The following is an 18,569-nucleotide window of genomic DNA, read 5'->3' as shown; positions in this document are numbered from 1 at the left end:
TGCAGTTCAGATCCACCGCAGGAGCAGAAAATTTAGGAACTGAGTAACAAAACTGCTTTTTTCTTCTATTCATTCAGTAGAGGAGGAGAGACAGCACACAGATTAATATTTGGGGTCACAAAAGCCAAAATACTTACATTCCGAGTACCGACACTGTGAAGAACCAGACGATTTCTGTGGGGACATCATAGCCTCCAGCAGCGGAAACCAGAGGGCCTGCAATAAGGAAATGCAAGGAAAAAAAAGCAGTAAGAACACGGCAGCACTAAAAATGAGCTGTGACCGTCAGAGTCCATTTCCAAAGACTCACTTCCATGCTCTGAAGAACAGAACTACATTTCTCACGACTGCAATGGAACTGAAACATGTTAAAATAACCTCACAGCAAAGCACTTAGGATCTGCTTTCAGTCTAGATTGCTCATATCTTAGACCAAGACACTATTTGACTGGGGCCTGAGCACAGAAGACCTTTGGCTCCTGTTGCTCCCTCTTCTCCATTCTCACCTGTTTCTTTACTGGAATTGTGACAACAACCTACTTCATTCAGTCCCCAACTACTTCTCCATGTGAGATGCAAACTCTCCAGTGTAGAGACTGCTTACATAAGGGGTAGCACAGTAAATGGATCCCAACTGGAAAGGGGCATCTAAATTCTCCAGGCAGTACACAGGAGCTGTGAAAATTCACATCATATTGTACTGGGGAAGCTGGTCCTTCATTTGGTGACCAGAGTCAAATCTTACTTGGCCATCAACAAAGCAATTCCAGCAGGTAGCACAAGACCCAGAGCGAGAGCAAACACTAACTCACATCTATCCAGTTAGGCAGCCCACAAGCACTCAGGGTGTGCACGCAGACAGCCCTTCAATAAAACACAGCAGCTACCTGTTACACAATAAAATTTAAGAGAAGAAACCGAGCAGGTCACCTCATACACTGGGACAGTGCACGGAAGAAATTACAGAATTCTTGACTTCCAGACATGCCACCTCTTCAGACACGGGAACAACGTTCTCAGTTTTGAGTTCAGTTATGTAAGTTATACATAATCTTGGGTGTAAAGAAGCTGCCTATGTCACTGACACGGCAAAATGGAAATGCAAGCTCAGTACAAGGAGACAGGCAAAGCCAGCTCTCTCTGCTAGAGCTCAGGCAAGCCATATGGTCTCCACCCCTCAAAGACCAGGCTGACATTAAATTCAGGATTTGTGAACACATTCAGAACAGCAATATTCTGCAGCCACAGTGACAGCAGCATCAGCTCTGTGCCACCATAAAGTTGGCTCAAACCTTACAATGCCTTCTTTAGTGTCTGATGGACACTCAAGCCAAAATTTCAACTGGAGCTAAAAATGGGGGAAAGGATGTTGTCTCATCTGCCTCTCCACCGCTGACAGGCACTTTATTTTGTGCTTCACCCTTGCAAGTGAGGATTTCTCTCTTGTGGGTCTAAAACCTGACCCACTGTAAGAAGAGCACAAGGCAGAGGAGAACAGACTGCTTGAGACATATCAGTAGCCAACAGATGGGGAGAGGAAGAAGCATGTGAAGAGAAAATTTCAGGAGATGTAGAAGCCTTTGGTGATTTTAGTGATATATTTTTTTATTACCTTACCTCTCGCTGTTGCTGGTCTAAATTGTGTGAATTTCTCTGGCAAAGGGCAATTGTTTTCGTTAAGGTATCTTCTATGTTTTCTAGCAAGGGTTCAGATGAGCCTAAGTTTTGGGGGAAAAAAACAAATTACAATTATAAAAACTATTAGATATGTTAACTCCCAATCATTCTGCAAAATAAAATCATGCTGTTCATCTAAAGTCTGTTCACTACAGGGAGCAACTAAATTCTAAAGACAGGTCCTGGTTTTTGGCACTTTTCCTGAACAGCACAATAAATCGGGCATATAAAACATTTCACGTACTCGAATAAGGAAGATCTTAGCTGTGGTGTAGGATATAATTAAGTAACAAATATGGGCACTGCATTTAATTAGGTGCCCATGAGTCCTTGGGCTAGTGAACAGTGCACCTGTGCATATACTCATTTTCTGGAGCCAGAATGTTCTTACTTCTCTGAGAAGTCTGCTTCAAAAAAAGCTACTAAAGCTCAGTAATGAATTTGAATGGATTCTAACTTAGGAAACGTGTCTGGTAAGCCAGTAAGAGTACCAGTCACAATCAAAAAAGCTAACAGGGCAGCTGACCACACACACAAAAACCATCCATCACAGCTTGTTCTAGATCTCTAGCAACATCACAGTAACAGAGTAAGGAAGTGCCACCAGAACAACTACCACAGCCAGGTGAATTTACATTTAAAAAATGTCACCACAATACCTAGAGACATGAATAGGATCTCATCATGCCCGGTGTCAGGCATATGCACTTTACAGTTTTGTGTTTATCTCTTTTTAATAGAAAATGGAATTTAACTTGATAACTCTCACCTTCTTCACCTTGCGTAAGCATCTGCAACTTGCTCTGCAATCGCTGAAACAAAAGAGAGAACTCGGAACAGTGAACTTGCAGAATCTTCCTAGAAGTGTTTTTAAAAGGTACGGTTACAAAGGCTCACCCTCATTTTCTTCCCCAGTATGACTAACGTAGCATAAACGTCTTTCCAAATATGGAAAGGAAAACAGGAGCTGAAAGATGATTTTTGATTAAGAAAAATTTCAGCATCTATTATCTACTACATGTTTGAAGACATGCCAGAAAAATATACTGATCTGCTGAGTCTGCAGAGAGCTCAACATATTGGTATTTGACAGAAGGTAAATGCTTCCGTGGATTCTAGTGGGAAACAACTTGAGAAGCAATGACAATATCCAACCTTAACACAGGCCATCGTGCCGGTGGCATGTCACGCCGTGCTGGCACGGCAAAAATGCCACATTCAGGATTTCAGAGTACTGTACCTCAAGCATAACCAAAAAGGCACCGTGGATATCTCCCTTCTTCTCCAGTAAATATGAAGAAGCTTCATGGAGCTGATGTTTCTGGGTTATCTGAATTAAAAGAAAAGGTAAAAGTCTATCTTAAGAAATCTGCCAGTGTTTGTTTACTCCACAATAAATCAAGATCAAGGACAGATTATTGTTAAAATTTTCATAAAGGGAAGAAATAGGCGCTCTCCCAGCCCTAGTCAAATTTTGGCAGCGTTGCTTCCCAAAAACCCCAGGCCCATGATTTCAGATACCTTCAACACATTAACCAACACAGCCAGTCTCTATTCTGCCGTTACTCAGTAGCTTCAGACCACTAACGGCCTTTTTTTATTAGCCCTGAGACTAACCTCAGAATCAGTCTATTAAATATGGCTAACCACGCTGCAGGAGAGCAGTTCAGCACCTCGAGGGGACAGTGTTAGAAATGGGTTGGAAGAGTATCCAGGAACTAACCCACAACCTAGGCTGAAGTACTTTTACAGTACTTTAAAGAGGTAGGAGCTGATGTGAACGCTTCCCAGAGCCCCTGTCCTTATACGTGTCTTCCCTACCTGGATGGTTTCTTCCAGTCTGCAGTATTCCAGGACTTTCAGCGTCTCCAAAACCTGGTCTGGGCTGTACTGACACAGCAGCTCAACGAACTGCTCCGTGATGCAGGGTGGTAAGTGTATCAGGTCTTGGTTAACACCTTCTCTGGAAGAAAAAAGGCACAGGAGACTCGAGTCAAATTCTAGCCCAGAAGTCTGGCTGGAAAGAAGAGTTTCTTATTCAATTGTTTGTTGTCTTTTATCCTTAATACAGAAGTAAAAAAAAAAAAAATCTGGTTTTCAGAGAAAAATGATGATGTTTCTACTAGTTACTGGTGCTGGAGGTCTGTTCATAGGCATTTCATTTGTTCCACAACATATTCTACTGATGCCTCAGTATAAATCAGACTATCAAAGACCCTTGTGAAGAAAGACACCAGCACAGACACATCTTCAGCAATTCTATGGCAAAGAGGCGCTAAGAAACTCACCTCATTTCTTCAAAGAAACCTTATGGTCTCTGAGCGGTCTTTTTAGATGTTGATTATCTGTTTGTCCTGCAGAGCACCTCTGCATGTGTTTGAAGAAATATTTTGTTGCTTTTTGCTTATTGTTCCTGAAATTCTTCTTTGACTTCCTTTATCATATTTTAACGTTTCATCTGCTAGAATGTGATCCCTTTTATCCGCCTCACTGAGATACGAACTCATGCCTCTTTTAGGGAAACATCCCCATTTTTATTTAGTTCCTCTTCTCAGACGGAAGAAAGCTGGTGAATTAGGTTTCGCTCTTGCAGAGGCAATAACTCTGTGCACTTGACGGTCCCTGGTAATGCAGATCGCCAGCTGTAAGGTTTTGAACCAGACCCTGTGTATTGTTCAGCCAACAGCTGTGTCCTCTCTCAAGGGTTTTGCAACCAGCTGCACTACAGAACCATATTCATCTGGAACTAAAGACATCTGCCTCATCGCCCAGCACGGGATCTGCTCAGTCAACACAGGTAGGTGGTCTCCAACCCCTGCTGTGCCTCCTGCCCTTGTTACCTCCCTGAGCAGCACAACCAACACTGCCACGATGGTCGGGCACTCAGACATGCAGACCTCACGCTCTTGGATAACGCTGCCTGGCCTGAGCCCTTCACGAGGCCAAACCAGGGCTTCCCTTCTGATTCTAGCCAAGGTTATTTCTGCAGGTGAAGCTCAGAGTACAACTAAACTCATTTAATAAAGATGTCCCTGCAAAAGGATTTCTCCAATTCCTTTCCAGTAGCAGCTGCTGGCACTGCAGTGGTTCATGCAGTGGCTGTTTTCTAATCCCTTGTCTTATTATTAAGTAAACTCCTGATGTGGGGGAAACAAAACAGAGAACAGAACTGTGTGCAGCGCCCATGACTGTCCCTGTATCCTGACTGGTTTCTACTGGTCTCGTTTTTAAAAAGAGCAACATGAAGCAAGAGACTTTGAAGAGTGAGGATGGAAAGGATGATACTTTCCTAGAGACAGACACAGCACCTGCAACCCTTCAAAACGAACAGTTCACCACCACTGTAGGTTAAACTTCACGTGACAGCTCTAGGATTGATGCATCATGCAGAGAAACAGCAGAAGTTTATCTCCTCTAGGAAACAGGGCTCTTAAACCTGTCCTGAAGGTCCTGCTTCAGAAAACAGATCAAGGTGTGTATTTAGGTTTTTTACCTTTTTGAACAGAAATTCCTAATCAGGAGAAGACGTGCTGATGTGCAAACTCTACAGCCATGGGATGGAAAAGGTCTGACACACAACATGATCCTCTATTTCCTGGGAGCTACAAGAGCTAACAGGAGCATTACCATCCAAGAAAGGCCAGGAGAACGCTGTGCCCCTAGCAAGCCAAAAGCAGCTTACTGTGATTACAACGCCCATCACTCGATTATAAATGATATTTGCCCAGAAATGAAAGCCTCATGCAGGTACTGATCAGTGTCTGAAGCATGGACACAGTTGTACAAAAACTGGTATCCAAACTATTGATAAGATCCCCCCTCAGTCTTTTCTCCAGGCTGAACAGTCCCAGCTCCCTCAGCCTCTCCTCATAGAAGAGATGCTCCAGCCCTCTGACCATCTCCATACCCCTCCGCTGGGCTCTCTCCAGCAGTTCCTGATCTTTCTTGAACTGGGGGGCCCAGAACTGGACACAGTTACTCCAGGTGTGGCCTCACCAGGGCAGTGTAGAGGGGAGGAGAACCTCCCTTGACCTGCTACCCACACTCTTCCTCATGCACCCCAGGACACCATTGGCCTTCCTGGCCCCAGGGGCACCGTGTTGGCTCATGGGCAACTTCTTGTCCACCAGAACACCCAGGTCTTTCTCCACAGAGCTGCTTTCCAGCAGGTCACCCCCAGCCTGTACTGGTGCATGGGGTTATTCCTCCCTAGTGCAGGACCCTACACTTGCCCTTGTTGAACTTCATGAGGTCCCTCTCCGCCCAGCTCTCCAGCCTGTCCAGGTCTCACTGAATGGCAGCACAGCCTCCTGGTGTAACCATGCCAAACATCTGCCCTGCCATACTCTACATGCTCTTTCCTAAAAGATAATCACTGGCTTCTCACAAAACCTGGCACAAGTGAGCCTTGCAAGTGTCACGGATAGCTGGTCAGTGAGAAGAGCCACTGTAACAGAACCTTTAGGTATCTGTTAATATATTTACAGACCCAGAACAGCGTGTTGCTAAATAAGTTAATATTGTCGGTATCATACACAAACTGCAAACAGACATGCTTCACTGCGCTGTTTTTTTCTGAGGAAAAAGCAGTAAGAGTTTAAAATGGGAATGTAGCACAGGCTGTGATTAATGAGCTGAGCAACACACGCTACATTCTCCCTTTTCTGTGGCTGCTTATAAGAGACAAACATATGGACATTTGGTTTTAATTTCCCCAGGCAATTTCTGTTAACCCCATTTCCTCCCTTCCCCCTTCCCCCTCCTTTAAAATAAATCTCTAGCTAAATTAAATGGGCCAAATTAATCCCTAATGCAATTCCACCAACTAGGATAGTTATACTGGCATGATGAGTCTTGTCCCCATATGATCAAGCAATCATTTGTATTTGAGACATTAAAAGCTCATGTACTGCTCTAAGTCTTTATTTTAATAAGAATTTTGCTCAAAAAAAAACATGTGAGCATTTAGATTGACTGACACAGATGTTTTCAGAAGAACTTAATCACTATTTTATGTATAAATATACTACAAAGTGTAGGTGTATCTGCAGATTAGGTCTTGCAGAGCAAGATTCCTCCCTCCTTGCCTACCTCTCTCAGGATTCAGTCCAGCTCATTTCAGAGGGTCTCAGAAGCACTCGGCCTCGCAGCACGGCAAACACCACGGGAGCTGGGCTGTTGTTAACACACAACAGCCCCTCCAGCAATCTAGGATCTCTACAGGACACTTCTCACCAACAGCATCGTTTAATAACATCAGGTTAAACCTTGGGCTTGCTTTATGGTCAGTCACCGCCACACGTGAATCCAAACTATTTAGCAGTATTTTGCTCATTTTTCAGCATAACTGTCCCTCTTATCTTTCGCTCATTGAGTATCCTGGCAGCTACAATCCAGTCTGGGGTTTATCTCCGTTACTTGGGGTGCTGAACACCTCACCGCAGCGCAGAGAATTCGTGGGCTTTGGAACGCAGAGGGAAAAGGGAAAGTTCATAAACTTCCCTAAGACACCCGCGGCACAACGAGCCCAGCCACGCAGCCTAACGCGCCTCGGAGGGAAAAGCAGAGATCTTTGGGAAGATCAGACACAGAAAGGTGCTTCCTATGGCTGGTGTGAACTCATCACGTGTTGCTTTTGATTAGGAGATAACTACAGGAGAAATGGTTGTATTTAGCTCTAATTACGGTAGAGTTAAATTAGATACGCTTATTACTCAGAGATTATGGAAGCTACTCTGTGCACAAGATTAAAATCCAGGTTAATTACTACCTTCATTGGGTCTCACTTGCTGCAAGTGGTATCACAGCATAAACAAAGTCCTACTTAACATCCAGCTGGGTTCATTTCTGCATATTCTTTTTTTTTAATTATTCATTTATTAACTAAATCATCTAATTTCTCTCCTATAAAACCCAACCAAGAAATTTTCTTGGCAAAATTGTGATTTTTCTTTTGACTTCTAAGAAAACAACAGGTGTGGAAGTTAACACCTTCCATACAAACACGGCTGTAAAACCCAGGAAATAACAAAACATGTCTTTTATTTTTAATTTACCTCCTAACAAAATCCAAAAAGTGATTAATTCCAGATTCTAGCTTCCAAAGCATGCTTTTATTCCACTTCAACAAGAACTGAAACACTGACACTTGAATTTAGATGACACTACCTTTTCCTACCACTACTCCTCCTCATAAAGCACAATTAATTTGTAGCTAATTGACAAAACAAGGTCTCTCCTTCAATTGCATTAACAATTGCTTGAAGGCAGTTGGAGTTGCGCATATATAAATATATTACAAAATAAATAAATAAAATCAAGGTCTTGTAGCATTTGAAACTGATTCAACAGAGAGAGGACACTCGGTGCTGAAATACTGAAAGAACAGGAGCAGACGGAGCGAGCAAGTAGTTAAAGAGAAGTTTGCAGTGAAATACGGCAGCAGTTCTGAAATGAGATAGAAATGAAAAATGCCCAGAGAACAGAACGCTTTTCTGTTCACGTTAAACCTGGGCACCTTGGTCAAGTCATCAAACCAGTGGGTTGAGGGAAGAGACGAAGGGAAGAGAGAACTGCCTTTTCTCTTCTTTCTGAGAAGAAATGGCAGTTTCAGTCACAGGGTAACCATTTCATCGCCTTCTCAATGAAGCTGCTACAGCAATGCCCAAACTCCCACCAGCGTGGGAGATGCGTCACATCACACGTACTGGAACCCACACCACTTCCCAGTTAGGAAGCTGGCAAGGGCTCTGCTGAAGGACACTCCCCAGAATACTTATTTCTGGGCTATCCTCCTCAGCGTTGGGCAGTTTGAAGAGCAAGTCACCTTTTCCAAGCCCTAATCTTGGCTGTAGGCTCTCCATTTATACACTGTTTCAAATGAATTTATTTTAACCCATGTTTTCAAGGTGTAGTTTGTAAATGGTCCAATTTTCTTACGTACCTGGGATCAAGGAGACTTCTCAGAAACTGGAAGAGTAAGAACTGGTCCTGTACAACAGGAGGAGACAGAGTATTACTATTTTAAATAATGTGCTATAAACCAGTGATTCCTGAACTACATCCATGGAAGAAAATTCTGTTCACAGCTGATGCCCGCTGAGAAGTTGGTTTAGGCATTTGTCTTGCGTAAATACTCAGAGGATACGGTTGCTGGCAACAGCTCTGTCTGATCTCCAAGTGCAAGCCACACTGAACTCCAAACTGAAAACTGCAGTATCAAGTGATGCAACCAGCAGCTCAGAGACTGTCCATTTTTATGGCCAGAACTCCTCAAACAGGCCAAATAATTTAAATGTAGCCATTCCTGATGCTGAGTAGCTATCAAGCTATTTTCCTTCTGTTTATGACACAGCAACAACTCAGCACTACTCTGTGCAATCATTTCTTACAAGAATGGCAACCCCACTGTAAAGAAGCACCAACATCCATGAAGTTTGACACTTTACCTGCAGGTTTGTGATGATGCTCTCAATCTGCTCGCTGAAGTGTATGGCCACCAAGTCGGCTGCTTTACACGGGCTCAGCAACAGCAGCTCCTTTGGAGAGGGAGACACAACAAAAATAATTACTTCTAATTTCATAGGCAATATAATTATGCAGTATCATATTGTAACTGCATCTTTGCCTAGACATGAGCTGTAACATAGTGAATTCCATCGCACAAAAAGTGATTTTGAAAAGAATTAGAAGGGAAGGTAGTTTGTAAAAAGGCATTTTTGAAACTCGATGATTTTACTACACAACAGGGCTTGTAAGAATGCAAAGCTCTTCACACCACTGAGACCACATCTCGGTCCTAAGGCGAGGAAATTATTCATCAGGTTTTCTGACAGCTGCCTTTTACCCCCTGCCAACAAGCCATTCCTAATGCCAGCTAGGAGCCAGCAGCAGAGAGGAAACAAAGCCCTCGACTGACCCTAGGGAATTTCTCAGTCAAATGGAAACAGTGTTTAACAGGTTTGAACTGAACCGGACCAGAGGTTTAAAAGCAGGTTTCCTGTAACCAATACCTGTCCAGATGTGAAAAAACCCTAAACAATTTCTTTATTGTAATAAAAGGGAAAAAAAAAAATCTTTTAGATGCCTGTGGGTTTGCCTCCTGTCAAGCTTGATCCAAGAGGCTTCATATCATAAAAGTTTACACTGAACATGAGTTTTTTTGCTCCTAATGCTTCCAAATGCATCCATGCTTCCAACTAAATGAGAAGCAACTGCTTCAAACCAATACTGGGTACCCAGTAACCCTTCCCAAAAGCCCCTGCTAAGCCTACAAAGGAGAAAAACATTGCTTTACTAAACAAAAACAACTGTTAGAGTGGTAAAGAAGGAAAAAATTCATAAACATACATCTGGAAGAAAAAAAAAAATAATCTGAAGAAGTTACTTAGCACTAGCTTGGTGTCCAGACAGATGTAGGAGCCACCAAATACAGACTGACTAGAGTGAGATGGCCCAGCCCTCCTGTAACCGATTGCAGCTCTTGGATCAGCGTGACCTTCACAGCCCAGCCCCAGGCAAAAGGGTTTGGGCTTGGGTTTTCATCCTTGCAGGTTTGAGCTATTTGTGAACATGGTACTTCTTGAGCAGACAGCCCTTGAGGAGATACTATTGACACAAGGCACGTGGGTCTGAGGGCAGAAAGCGACCATCACAAACAGCACTGTGATTGAAGGGAAGCCTTGGGCTTTATTTTCAAGATAAACATCAAGGAACGACAGGTACGTTGGATGATGGAGCAAATAAGAAGTGGCACTGATCCCAAACCCCACTTTCAGTCATACAATCACCAGGAAAGAATTACTAACTGAAAAGCCTCTCTACACTGCTGGGTTCAACTGATTTGCTACTGTCATACCTCAGCAGATGAAAGGACAATTGTTCAAAGCCCTGAAATCACAGCACCATCCTAATAAAATGTTATGGACTATTTTAAGTCTTCTGAACATCTGAGAGAAGGATTAATGCAACAGAAAAGAACAGCAGCCCACGGCAGCCAATAAGCTGCTAAGACACCTGAAATTGTATTTACTGTTCAGCGATCCTGGGAAATAGAAGATGCTGAAAGGAACGAGGGAGTTGATCTCAGTGACAGCAGCCAAGAAAGGTGACCTACAGAACCCATCATCTGCTCAGCAGCTTTTGGAGGAAGCTGCAAAAAGCGTAGGTAGAAGCAGCTGGCTGTTATCTGCAAGGCTGGTAGATCGGTGCAAGAAACCCTGTTTTTAATGATGTCCACGGACAAGTTGAGAGGGATATTTTCTGTTGTTTGCCAACTTCAGAAAAGTACACAGCTCTGACAAGTTGGGCACTGGGCACTTCTGCCACTGTACAACAATCAAGAAGTGTCTCCAGACTGAGAAAACAAACCCAAACAACTCCGTGTGAAAAGCTGTCAGTCTCAGCCTACGACAAGCTTACCAAAACCAGTACAACAAAATGAGAAACATCAGGAAGGGCAACCCAGGACACTTCTGTTTTGTCCTGAGACACCCAAGCATGGAACAGCAATTGTAAAGGCCTCAGGCTGAAGAGACCCAGCAAGGAGACCTACCTGTGATTTGGTAAAGACACAAAACAAGGCTTGCAGAGGGAGGGTGACTCCCTCATAATGCCAAAGGATTTGGGCCGTATATACCAACACGGCAGAGACAAGGGATGCAGCAGGAGAAGAACGAAGCAGACCCAAGGAAGCAGCACAGCAGACAGCAGTTTGCTCAACTTGGAAAGCCCAGCGTGGAACCACAGTCGCTCTGTAAGGCAGGAATGAGCCAGGCCCGCTCAGCCACAGCACAACCGTCACCACCAATTCCCCCCGGCGCTGGAAGTGCGCCTGGAGGGCGGGCGTGAGCTCAGCGAGCTGCTCGTCACACAGCTGCATTCACAGCATTTCTTTGCTTTATTGTCTTCGGAATCATTTTCCCTCTTGGCCCATTTTCTCATTACTCCTGCACTACTTGCAGGTGCTGGTAGAGACTAAAAGGGTTCTGTATCTTTCAAATGTACCTAGTACCTCTTTCTCCACCTCACAGCATACAGATTTCTGCGGCCGTTTGCTGCTAAGCAGTCTGGGCAAGTGCATGACTGCTTGTTTTATAGACAGAGTTATTTTCCTGGCTTATCTCCAGATCACCCTGGAGGGGACTGACACCACCTTATAGGAACTAGAAATATTATGGATTTCCCGTATCTACTGACTGGACAATTATTTCAGACACATCTCCTGAAGCAAAGAGAGCTTTCTAAACGGTTGTGATTCGACATTGTGACACTTGTGCTTACAGAACAGCACAGGGGGTAGCAGTAGCTCAGGTACCACAGGTTTACCATACCTCTATATGTTCCAGAGCTTTCTGCCACACCGACTGCTTTTCTTCAGCGCTGTAGCCAGGCATGGAGAGGATGTTGTGAATATAGTTGAAAACATCTTCCTGTAAGGCATAAACCCATAAACGGTACAATAAGTTGTGCAGCACAGCTAACAGCATTAGATTTCCCTAAGGGAGGGCATTTCAAACAGTCTCAGGATGACCTCAGGGCTAGTCCTCTCTTCGCAAGTCAGGAGAAGTTATCTGCAGGCGAGATTAGATATCCCTAAACAGTTCCTGAAGAACTGCCAGGAAAAAAAGCAAGCCAGGAGGAACAGAATTGATGCTAAATGTCTTAAGCACTGAGGTCAAAGAGAATTGTTCTTCCGCTATTAGAAATGTCCCCCTCTTGCTCCCAGGGAAAGGACAGGACATCACTCTCTAGCTAGGAGCACAGGCAGAGAAAAGAGCGCTCAGATGGTCAGTTTTTCCAGCATATTCCTGAATTCCTCTTTGACATCAGCCTCTCCCCCAGGTTCTCCTGCGCTGTCCTCAGCTCAGATGCTCTCCTGTAACATATTTTTTGACCATCTCGCTATCATAAGCTATCCAATTCCTTCACCCACACAGCTTTCAGCATAGTGGTTTCGTAAGGAGCTGGTGAGATCACATTTGCCAAACTCTCCTTCCAACTTCTGCTGGTGGTAAGGAAGAGAATATGTCAAAGACTGTGGCAAACATGCAAGTCATGCACATGCAGAAGGTAATTGCAAAGAGATAGTAAGGGCAGAGACACTCTTTCCAGGGGGAGAAAAGAGGGTTAGCATTGTTTAAGTTGAAAAAGAAACCAAAAACTCTGAAGCTTTAAAAAGAAAAAAACAAAACACCAAGCTCCTCTCCAACACACAAACACAAAAAGTCTTGACTATAACTAAGAAAACTCAGCTGTAAAGGAGGACACTTTTAAAGCTAGAGAGCTACGACAAATGAGGAGGGCTCTTGTGCCCACGCACACACTGGCCAGCAGGACAGGCTGCACTGCTACGAAGAGGACAGGCCAGAAGCACACGATTTACTCACCTTTCTCACCGGATCACGCAGGTAACAGCCAATTATTTTGTCATAGCGAAGCTCTCGTTCATACATGAACTCGCAAATCTGATAGCTAAAAAGAAAAACTTTCCACATTAGGGCAGACACGCTCACCTGAGTCAGCAGAACACAAGGAGGTAGCTCAGCCCCAGCACGGTTTGGCAGCACTCAAAACACAGCGTGTTTTACAAGAAGCGCTTGGAAGTATCTTGCATTAAATTAAGGCTTTTTTCAGCACGCAGGGTGGGTGGCTCCAGTTTGCACATGCTATTTGGTATCAGCCCCAGGCCATCCAGCCCATCAACCTCCCTCATTCTGGGAGGTTATCATACAACACAGAGAAAACCCGGAGTTTCTAAAGTAAGAGGCAAGGGACAGAGGACAAAAATCCTTAAAGAAATCAGGTTTCACTGGTTCTGCTGTTCATAGATTGTCTTCCTTATTTCCATAACACCCTCAGCTCTAAGCCAATCCACAGTACTAATTTCCAAGGAATAGGCTGAACATGACTCAGCGTGTTATGACACAGCTTCCTACCTTCAGATTTTAATAAACATCTTTAATATTTTCAGACTTTAGATAAAAACAGGCACAACTGAGGCAAAACAACTCAGAAGTTTGCCAAGTAATATTAGACTATAGGTCTTTTAGCTCTGATGGAAGTGGCTGAGCTGGTGGTTCTGGCAGTCAAACTCTCTGAAGCAAGGAGAGAAAAACACATTTCTTGAGTCAGAAAAATTTGGTTGAATAACTCCTCCTAGGACACGCTGGAAAACAGGCATGGCATACCCCACTGCTGCACTTCTGCCCCTCTAGTCCTTTGTAGTACGGTGGATTAATTCACATAACATCCAAATTCAAGACTTGGATGGACTTGCCCCTCCCAGGCTGACTCTGTTCAGGCATGACAGACTCTTTCTGGAAGTGTAAAGCATCTAAAAAGGAGATGGTGGAAATTTTTAGCCTTTCCAGACACTGTGTTTGTCTCTCCTACTCAATTCTAAAATGAGTACCATGGGGGTGGCTTCAGACCCCTTTGTGCTTTTAAATCCACCTGTGGGTCTCACCCCAACGAGTCATCTCCATCTGTCAGTGGTAGAGCATTCAAATATACAACTACACCTTTGAACAAAGCCTGGGCTCTAGGATAGGAAGTGCCAAACTCATCACGCCCCACGGGGTTTCATGCTGAAGGGTTCCCACAGCTCTGCCCCCTCTTATCTTAACAATGCTTTCTGCAACAATACCCAGCAGAGATAAGAAAGACTGGGACTAAATATGAACATATTAAATGAAGCATATGTGAATGCATAGGGAAAATAATCCCAGCTGCAAAGTAGGAACTAGAAATGTGGAGGAAGAAAGCTTTGGAGGAGATTTAAAGGCAGTATTTATCTATCGTACACAGCAACTTACAATTCTGCTTTCTCTGCCATTTGGATAAGACGGCTCTCTTCAAACTGTACTATCCCTCCTGCCTGGAGCAACTCCAGAAGGACCTGCAGATATTGAAGACCAGTTATTTAGATTGCAGTAGGAGCTGGACAGCCAGTGCCATTAGAAGTACACTGCTCCCGCTCCTTTAAACTTTGTATTAACACAGGGCTTATTTTACAGGTCTTTTTAATTGGTTGTCCATTAACTACGAAGGTCATGCACTTATCCAGGACTTTTCCTGCCTCTGTTCTTACTGCTGTCAAACCTCTGCTGCGGGCAGTGCTGGGGTGGGATCCTCCTTCACTCCTGCTCTGTACAGCACTACCCAATTCTTCCATGCTGGCCACCACTCCTACACTCGGTGACTGCTTTGGCACCTGACCTTCAGCCAGCACACGCTCCCAACGAGGCTGAACTTCACTCTACAGTCTGCTCACACCTGGTGCTTAAAGAAACGTTCCCTTGAAGGCCGTTACCTGTTGTCTCTCCGAATGGCGGGAGTCATCGTCCGGACTGCACAGGAACTCAAGGACCTGCGCAGGGGTGGAGAGGTTAGCAGGAGTTAGGACACTTAAGAGTACTGGAGTAACCAAGAACTGCTGAAAGACTCCACACAGGGAACCCCGTGATTCTGCACCAGGATCCAGAACCAAACCTTGGGGAACCCAGGGAACATAGAAGAACTTGGGGACACCATGACCCTGCCTTGGACCACACACCAAACAGCTGGAACCACTAACACTGACCCTTCCAACTTCTCCCCTGGACTGTGCCATCTCTCCCAGAAAAACAGGAAATCATGTAATTCATAAAATTTAATACATCTGTAATTGCATTGTTTAATCCAAATCCATTTAGCCTCCACAGACTACTTTGGTCTTAAATTATGACAAAGGATGGACATTTTCTAACCTGTTTTTTAATCGTGTTTATATATCCATATTATCATCATAGTGCAAAACTGCTGTAGCCATTGAAGCCACCTCCTCAGTCCCAGGAATTTCTGGGACTTGAACTGGGATATAAACGTAACCTGTGCAACTGTTTCCACCTCCCACAAAGGAATACGTGCCTGGTCAAAAAGTGTCCTGTTCACAAACAAGGTGTTGTTGGGCTTGGCGAGCTGACGGGCAAGGAAGGTGAAGAGACAGCCAACCTGCGATGGGGTGAAGTCCGAATTCTCTACCATGACCTGAGAAGCATTAGAGAGAAAAGGGAAAAATAAGAACACAAGTGATTGATTCTGCAGCTGCCTTAGGGAAAGCAATCAGGATGCTGCAACAAGAAACCAAGACATCATGTCTTCTCCTACCCTAGACACCTACACAATCTCCCGAAGGTCAAAAAGATAAGCCACCTTCCATGGCATTCAACTGTGCCACCTGAAGACACAGACAGTGGATGTGTCCTTGCTAAATCACCTCTGTCCTAAAGCTGAAGAGGCTCAACCTTGCAGCCGTATACTCAAGGGAAGTATTCTTGCACATCCCTCATTTTTGGGTGTGAGGGGGCTCCAAACCCACGTCTATCTCCATCTCTGTAGTCTGTGCTGATCACTGGACATGTAACAGAGCTTCTGAGCAGAAAAGTGTTGACACATGAGGAAAAAAGATCAAATTAATAATTATAGGAGAAAAAACCCCCACATTTGACTTCAAGTGCCAGGCACTCACCACTTCAATTGTGGTATGCAGAAGAACTGATCAAATGACTAAGAAACGACTGTAGGTTTGGGGAAAAGTTTATTTTCTCACATTAAATTATCTGTTAAGTCTATGAATATTTTGAGAAACTTGTGGCTCTGCTGACTTGACTTGAAATTACAGAAAAAAAGCAGTATCTAAGAGTCACTACAAAGGGATTCGAAACCTGAGAAGTGCTTGTCACCTGTCTAGCATATAAAAAAAGAGCATGATGTGTCCTGACTTGGTGTCTCATGCTTCTAAAAAAATCCCAAACACTAAGGGAAAGCAAAATGCCCCTGTTTGGAGAGTCCCCCTCTAAGAGCAGCGGGTTTAGTTGGGAGGAAACTCCTTTGCTACGTGGCCAGCAGCAGAGTAGGGCTGTACGGCCTACACTGTGCCACAGGAACACATCCCACCAGCTCCAGAACACAGCTGCAGTGTGCCACCTCCTGCTGACAGCAGCCAGAGACACAGAAAACCATGGGCTAACCCAGCACAGGGCTCAACTAACGTCCTGACAGCGATGTCCTACTCAGCCAGGCTCACAGATATTCCCCCCCCAGTGGCACTACCTCAGCCCCCCCAACACAGCCTTGCTGCAGCAGCGCTGCCACCAAATCCACTCACCGGTGCCCTTGCGCTCATCTGTCGATGATGACAGTGACAGGGAAACACTAGTTGTGATATGTTTACACATAAACAGCTTCCAAGTGGAGTTACTCATTACTAATGCTGACAGCTTTGAAGGGGAAAGCAAACAGCATTTGGCAGCAATAGCTGTTAATGAGAACGTTCACTGTTGAGGAACACGGGCTGCAGATGACAAGTGATTTCTAGAGCACCAGGCTGATAACTCTGACGTCCCTGTTCTCTCCCATTCACTAAAGACAGGCCTGTCACTCTGGGTATGCTACATCCCAAACACAGCATTGGCAGATACAGGGAGCAGGATTTTGTCAGAAGAGCATCGGCATCCTGCCGAGCACAGGATTCCTGGGACCTTTTCTCCTGCTCAGAAGGAATCAGGGAGTGGAATTAATGAGAAGCGGATCAAAATAAACATAACGGTGCACAGAGGAGAAATTCGACAAAGTGCAACCCAGGTGAGATCACTGACAGGAAAGGAGACCTCTCTGTCACCATATTTAATGAGCATGAAGCATCACTTCCAAATATCCCACCGACAGCCTTGCCTGAGGTGAATCCATGCCCCAGCCCACCACCTTCTCAGAGGCATCATCCAGGGCAGGACTGGAAACACCTCATCCAAATGACAGGTTTTACTGCACGGTGTTGTATATGATCAGTCAGATGTAAACAGAGAGGTTAATTTTTAGGCCCACTCACTTTCAGAAGTATGTCCACAATTCTCTGCTGATATTCCACAGCTTGCTTGTCATTCTTAAAATCTTCAAAAGTCTGCAGGAGGCAAAACAGACACCTTGAGAAGAACGCTCTCCACTGCCAACCCCAGAAATACAAGCAAACACAAAGCAGCAGCCACATCCCAGAGCTGACAACGCTTTTGAGTCCTTTCTGTGCACATCACCTAAGCAGCAGGTTCCAAGATACAGGAAGACATTGTTCCTTGATCCAAGATATTGTTCCTTTTACAGGAAGGACAATGACTTTTTATGCAGGAGAAAGATGTAGGTACTAAAACACTCTTTAAAAATACGTTATTCTTGTTTCACCTGTGCTTTAAAGATGCCCTCTGTTACCAGAGCCTTCACTATTTAATGTCACTTCCATCAATTTATATTTAGGGACATACAGGACTATTACGATCTCCTCTGCTATCTTACAGAACACACATCAAAACTGTTCCTGCATCAAACCAGTAACTACTGGTTTAGCTAAAGCATGAACTTCTAAATGGAAATCTTACAGCTCATGCAACCACAACACAGATGATGGAAGAACCGGCGCTGCATTTTTCTCTTGGAGATCAGTGATCCCTTACCAGAGCAAGGACATTGAGGAATTCCCGAGTGTCGAAGTGCAGCAAGGTGCGAACGTAAGGGTAGACCTCTTCATCCACAGATCCCTCGGTGGAATGCAGCCGGATGAGAAATTCAAAGACCTGCAATGAAAATTCAAACAAACACAGAAGATTCCCTACAGATTTCACAAGCACATGGGAAAGCAGCATCATTACCTGCTTTGCACGAAGCTTTAAAGCACCTTAGGAGTCCATCAGGGTTCTGACCTCAATCATGTTTTCTGCTGCTTGTTAGTAGGAGAAAAATTCCCCTCCTTAGACTCAGCAGCCAATTTAAGACAAATCAAAATTTAAGATCAAGCAAAAACTAAGGCTTATACTTGCAGACCAAAGCATGTGAAATTAGGTAACTCCCTCCCCTTCCTGGCA

General features: G+C 44.4%; 1 protein-coding gene across 2 annotated transcripts in view; it reads right to left on the bottom strand.

The window, feature by feature from the left end:
* Nucleotides 1–18,569, bottom strand: part of VPS8 (VPS8 subunit of CORVET complex) — a 74,429-nt gene that overhangs the window by 22,854 nt on the left and 33,006 nt on the right. For both annotated transcript variants that reach the window (XM_068421110.1, XM_068421111.1), the window contains exons 26-39: nt 18,162–18,281; nt 17,546–17,617; nt 15,586–15,705; nt 14,990–15,046; nt 14,493–14,575; nt 13,065–13,149; nt 12,009–12,107; nt 9,126–9,215; nt 8,621–8,667; nt 3,499–3,640; nt 2,918–3,007; nt 2,447–2,489; nt 1,618–1,718; nt 138–216 (exon numbers count right to left, since the gene is read on the bottom strand). In XM_068421110.1, coding sequence (XP_068277211.1) covers nt 138–216; nt 1,618–1,718; nt 2,447–2,489; nt 2,918–3,007; nt 3,499–3,640; nt 8,621–8,667; nt 9,126–9,215; nt 12,009–12,107; nt 13,065–13,149; nt 14,493–14,575; nt 14,990–15,046; nt 15,586–15,705; nt 17,546–17,617; nt 18,162–18,281 — 1,228 coding nt within the window. The remainder of the gene's footprint in view (nt 1–137; nt 217–1,617; nt 1,719–2,446; nt 2,490–2,917; nt 3,008–3,498; nt 3,641–8,620; nt 8,668–9,125; nt 9,216–12,008; nt 12,108–13,064; nt 13,150–14,492; nt 14,576–14,989; nt 15,047–15,585; nt 15,706–17,545; nt 17,618–18,161; nt 18,282–18,569) is intronic.

This window comes from Nyctibius grandis, chromosome 32 (genome assembly GCF_013368605.1).
Source record: "Nyctibius grandis isolate bNycGra1 chromosome 32, bNycGra1.pri, whole genome shotgun sequence".
In the NCBI taxonomy this organism is placed as follows: domain Eukaryota; kingdom Metazoa; phylum Chordata; class Aves; order Nyctibiiformes; family Nyctibiidae; genus Nyctibius; species Nyctibius grandis.
This window is presented reverse-complemented; position numbering and strand designations above follow the sequence as displayed.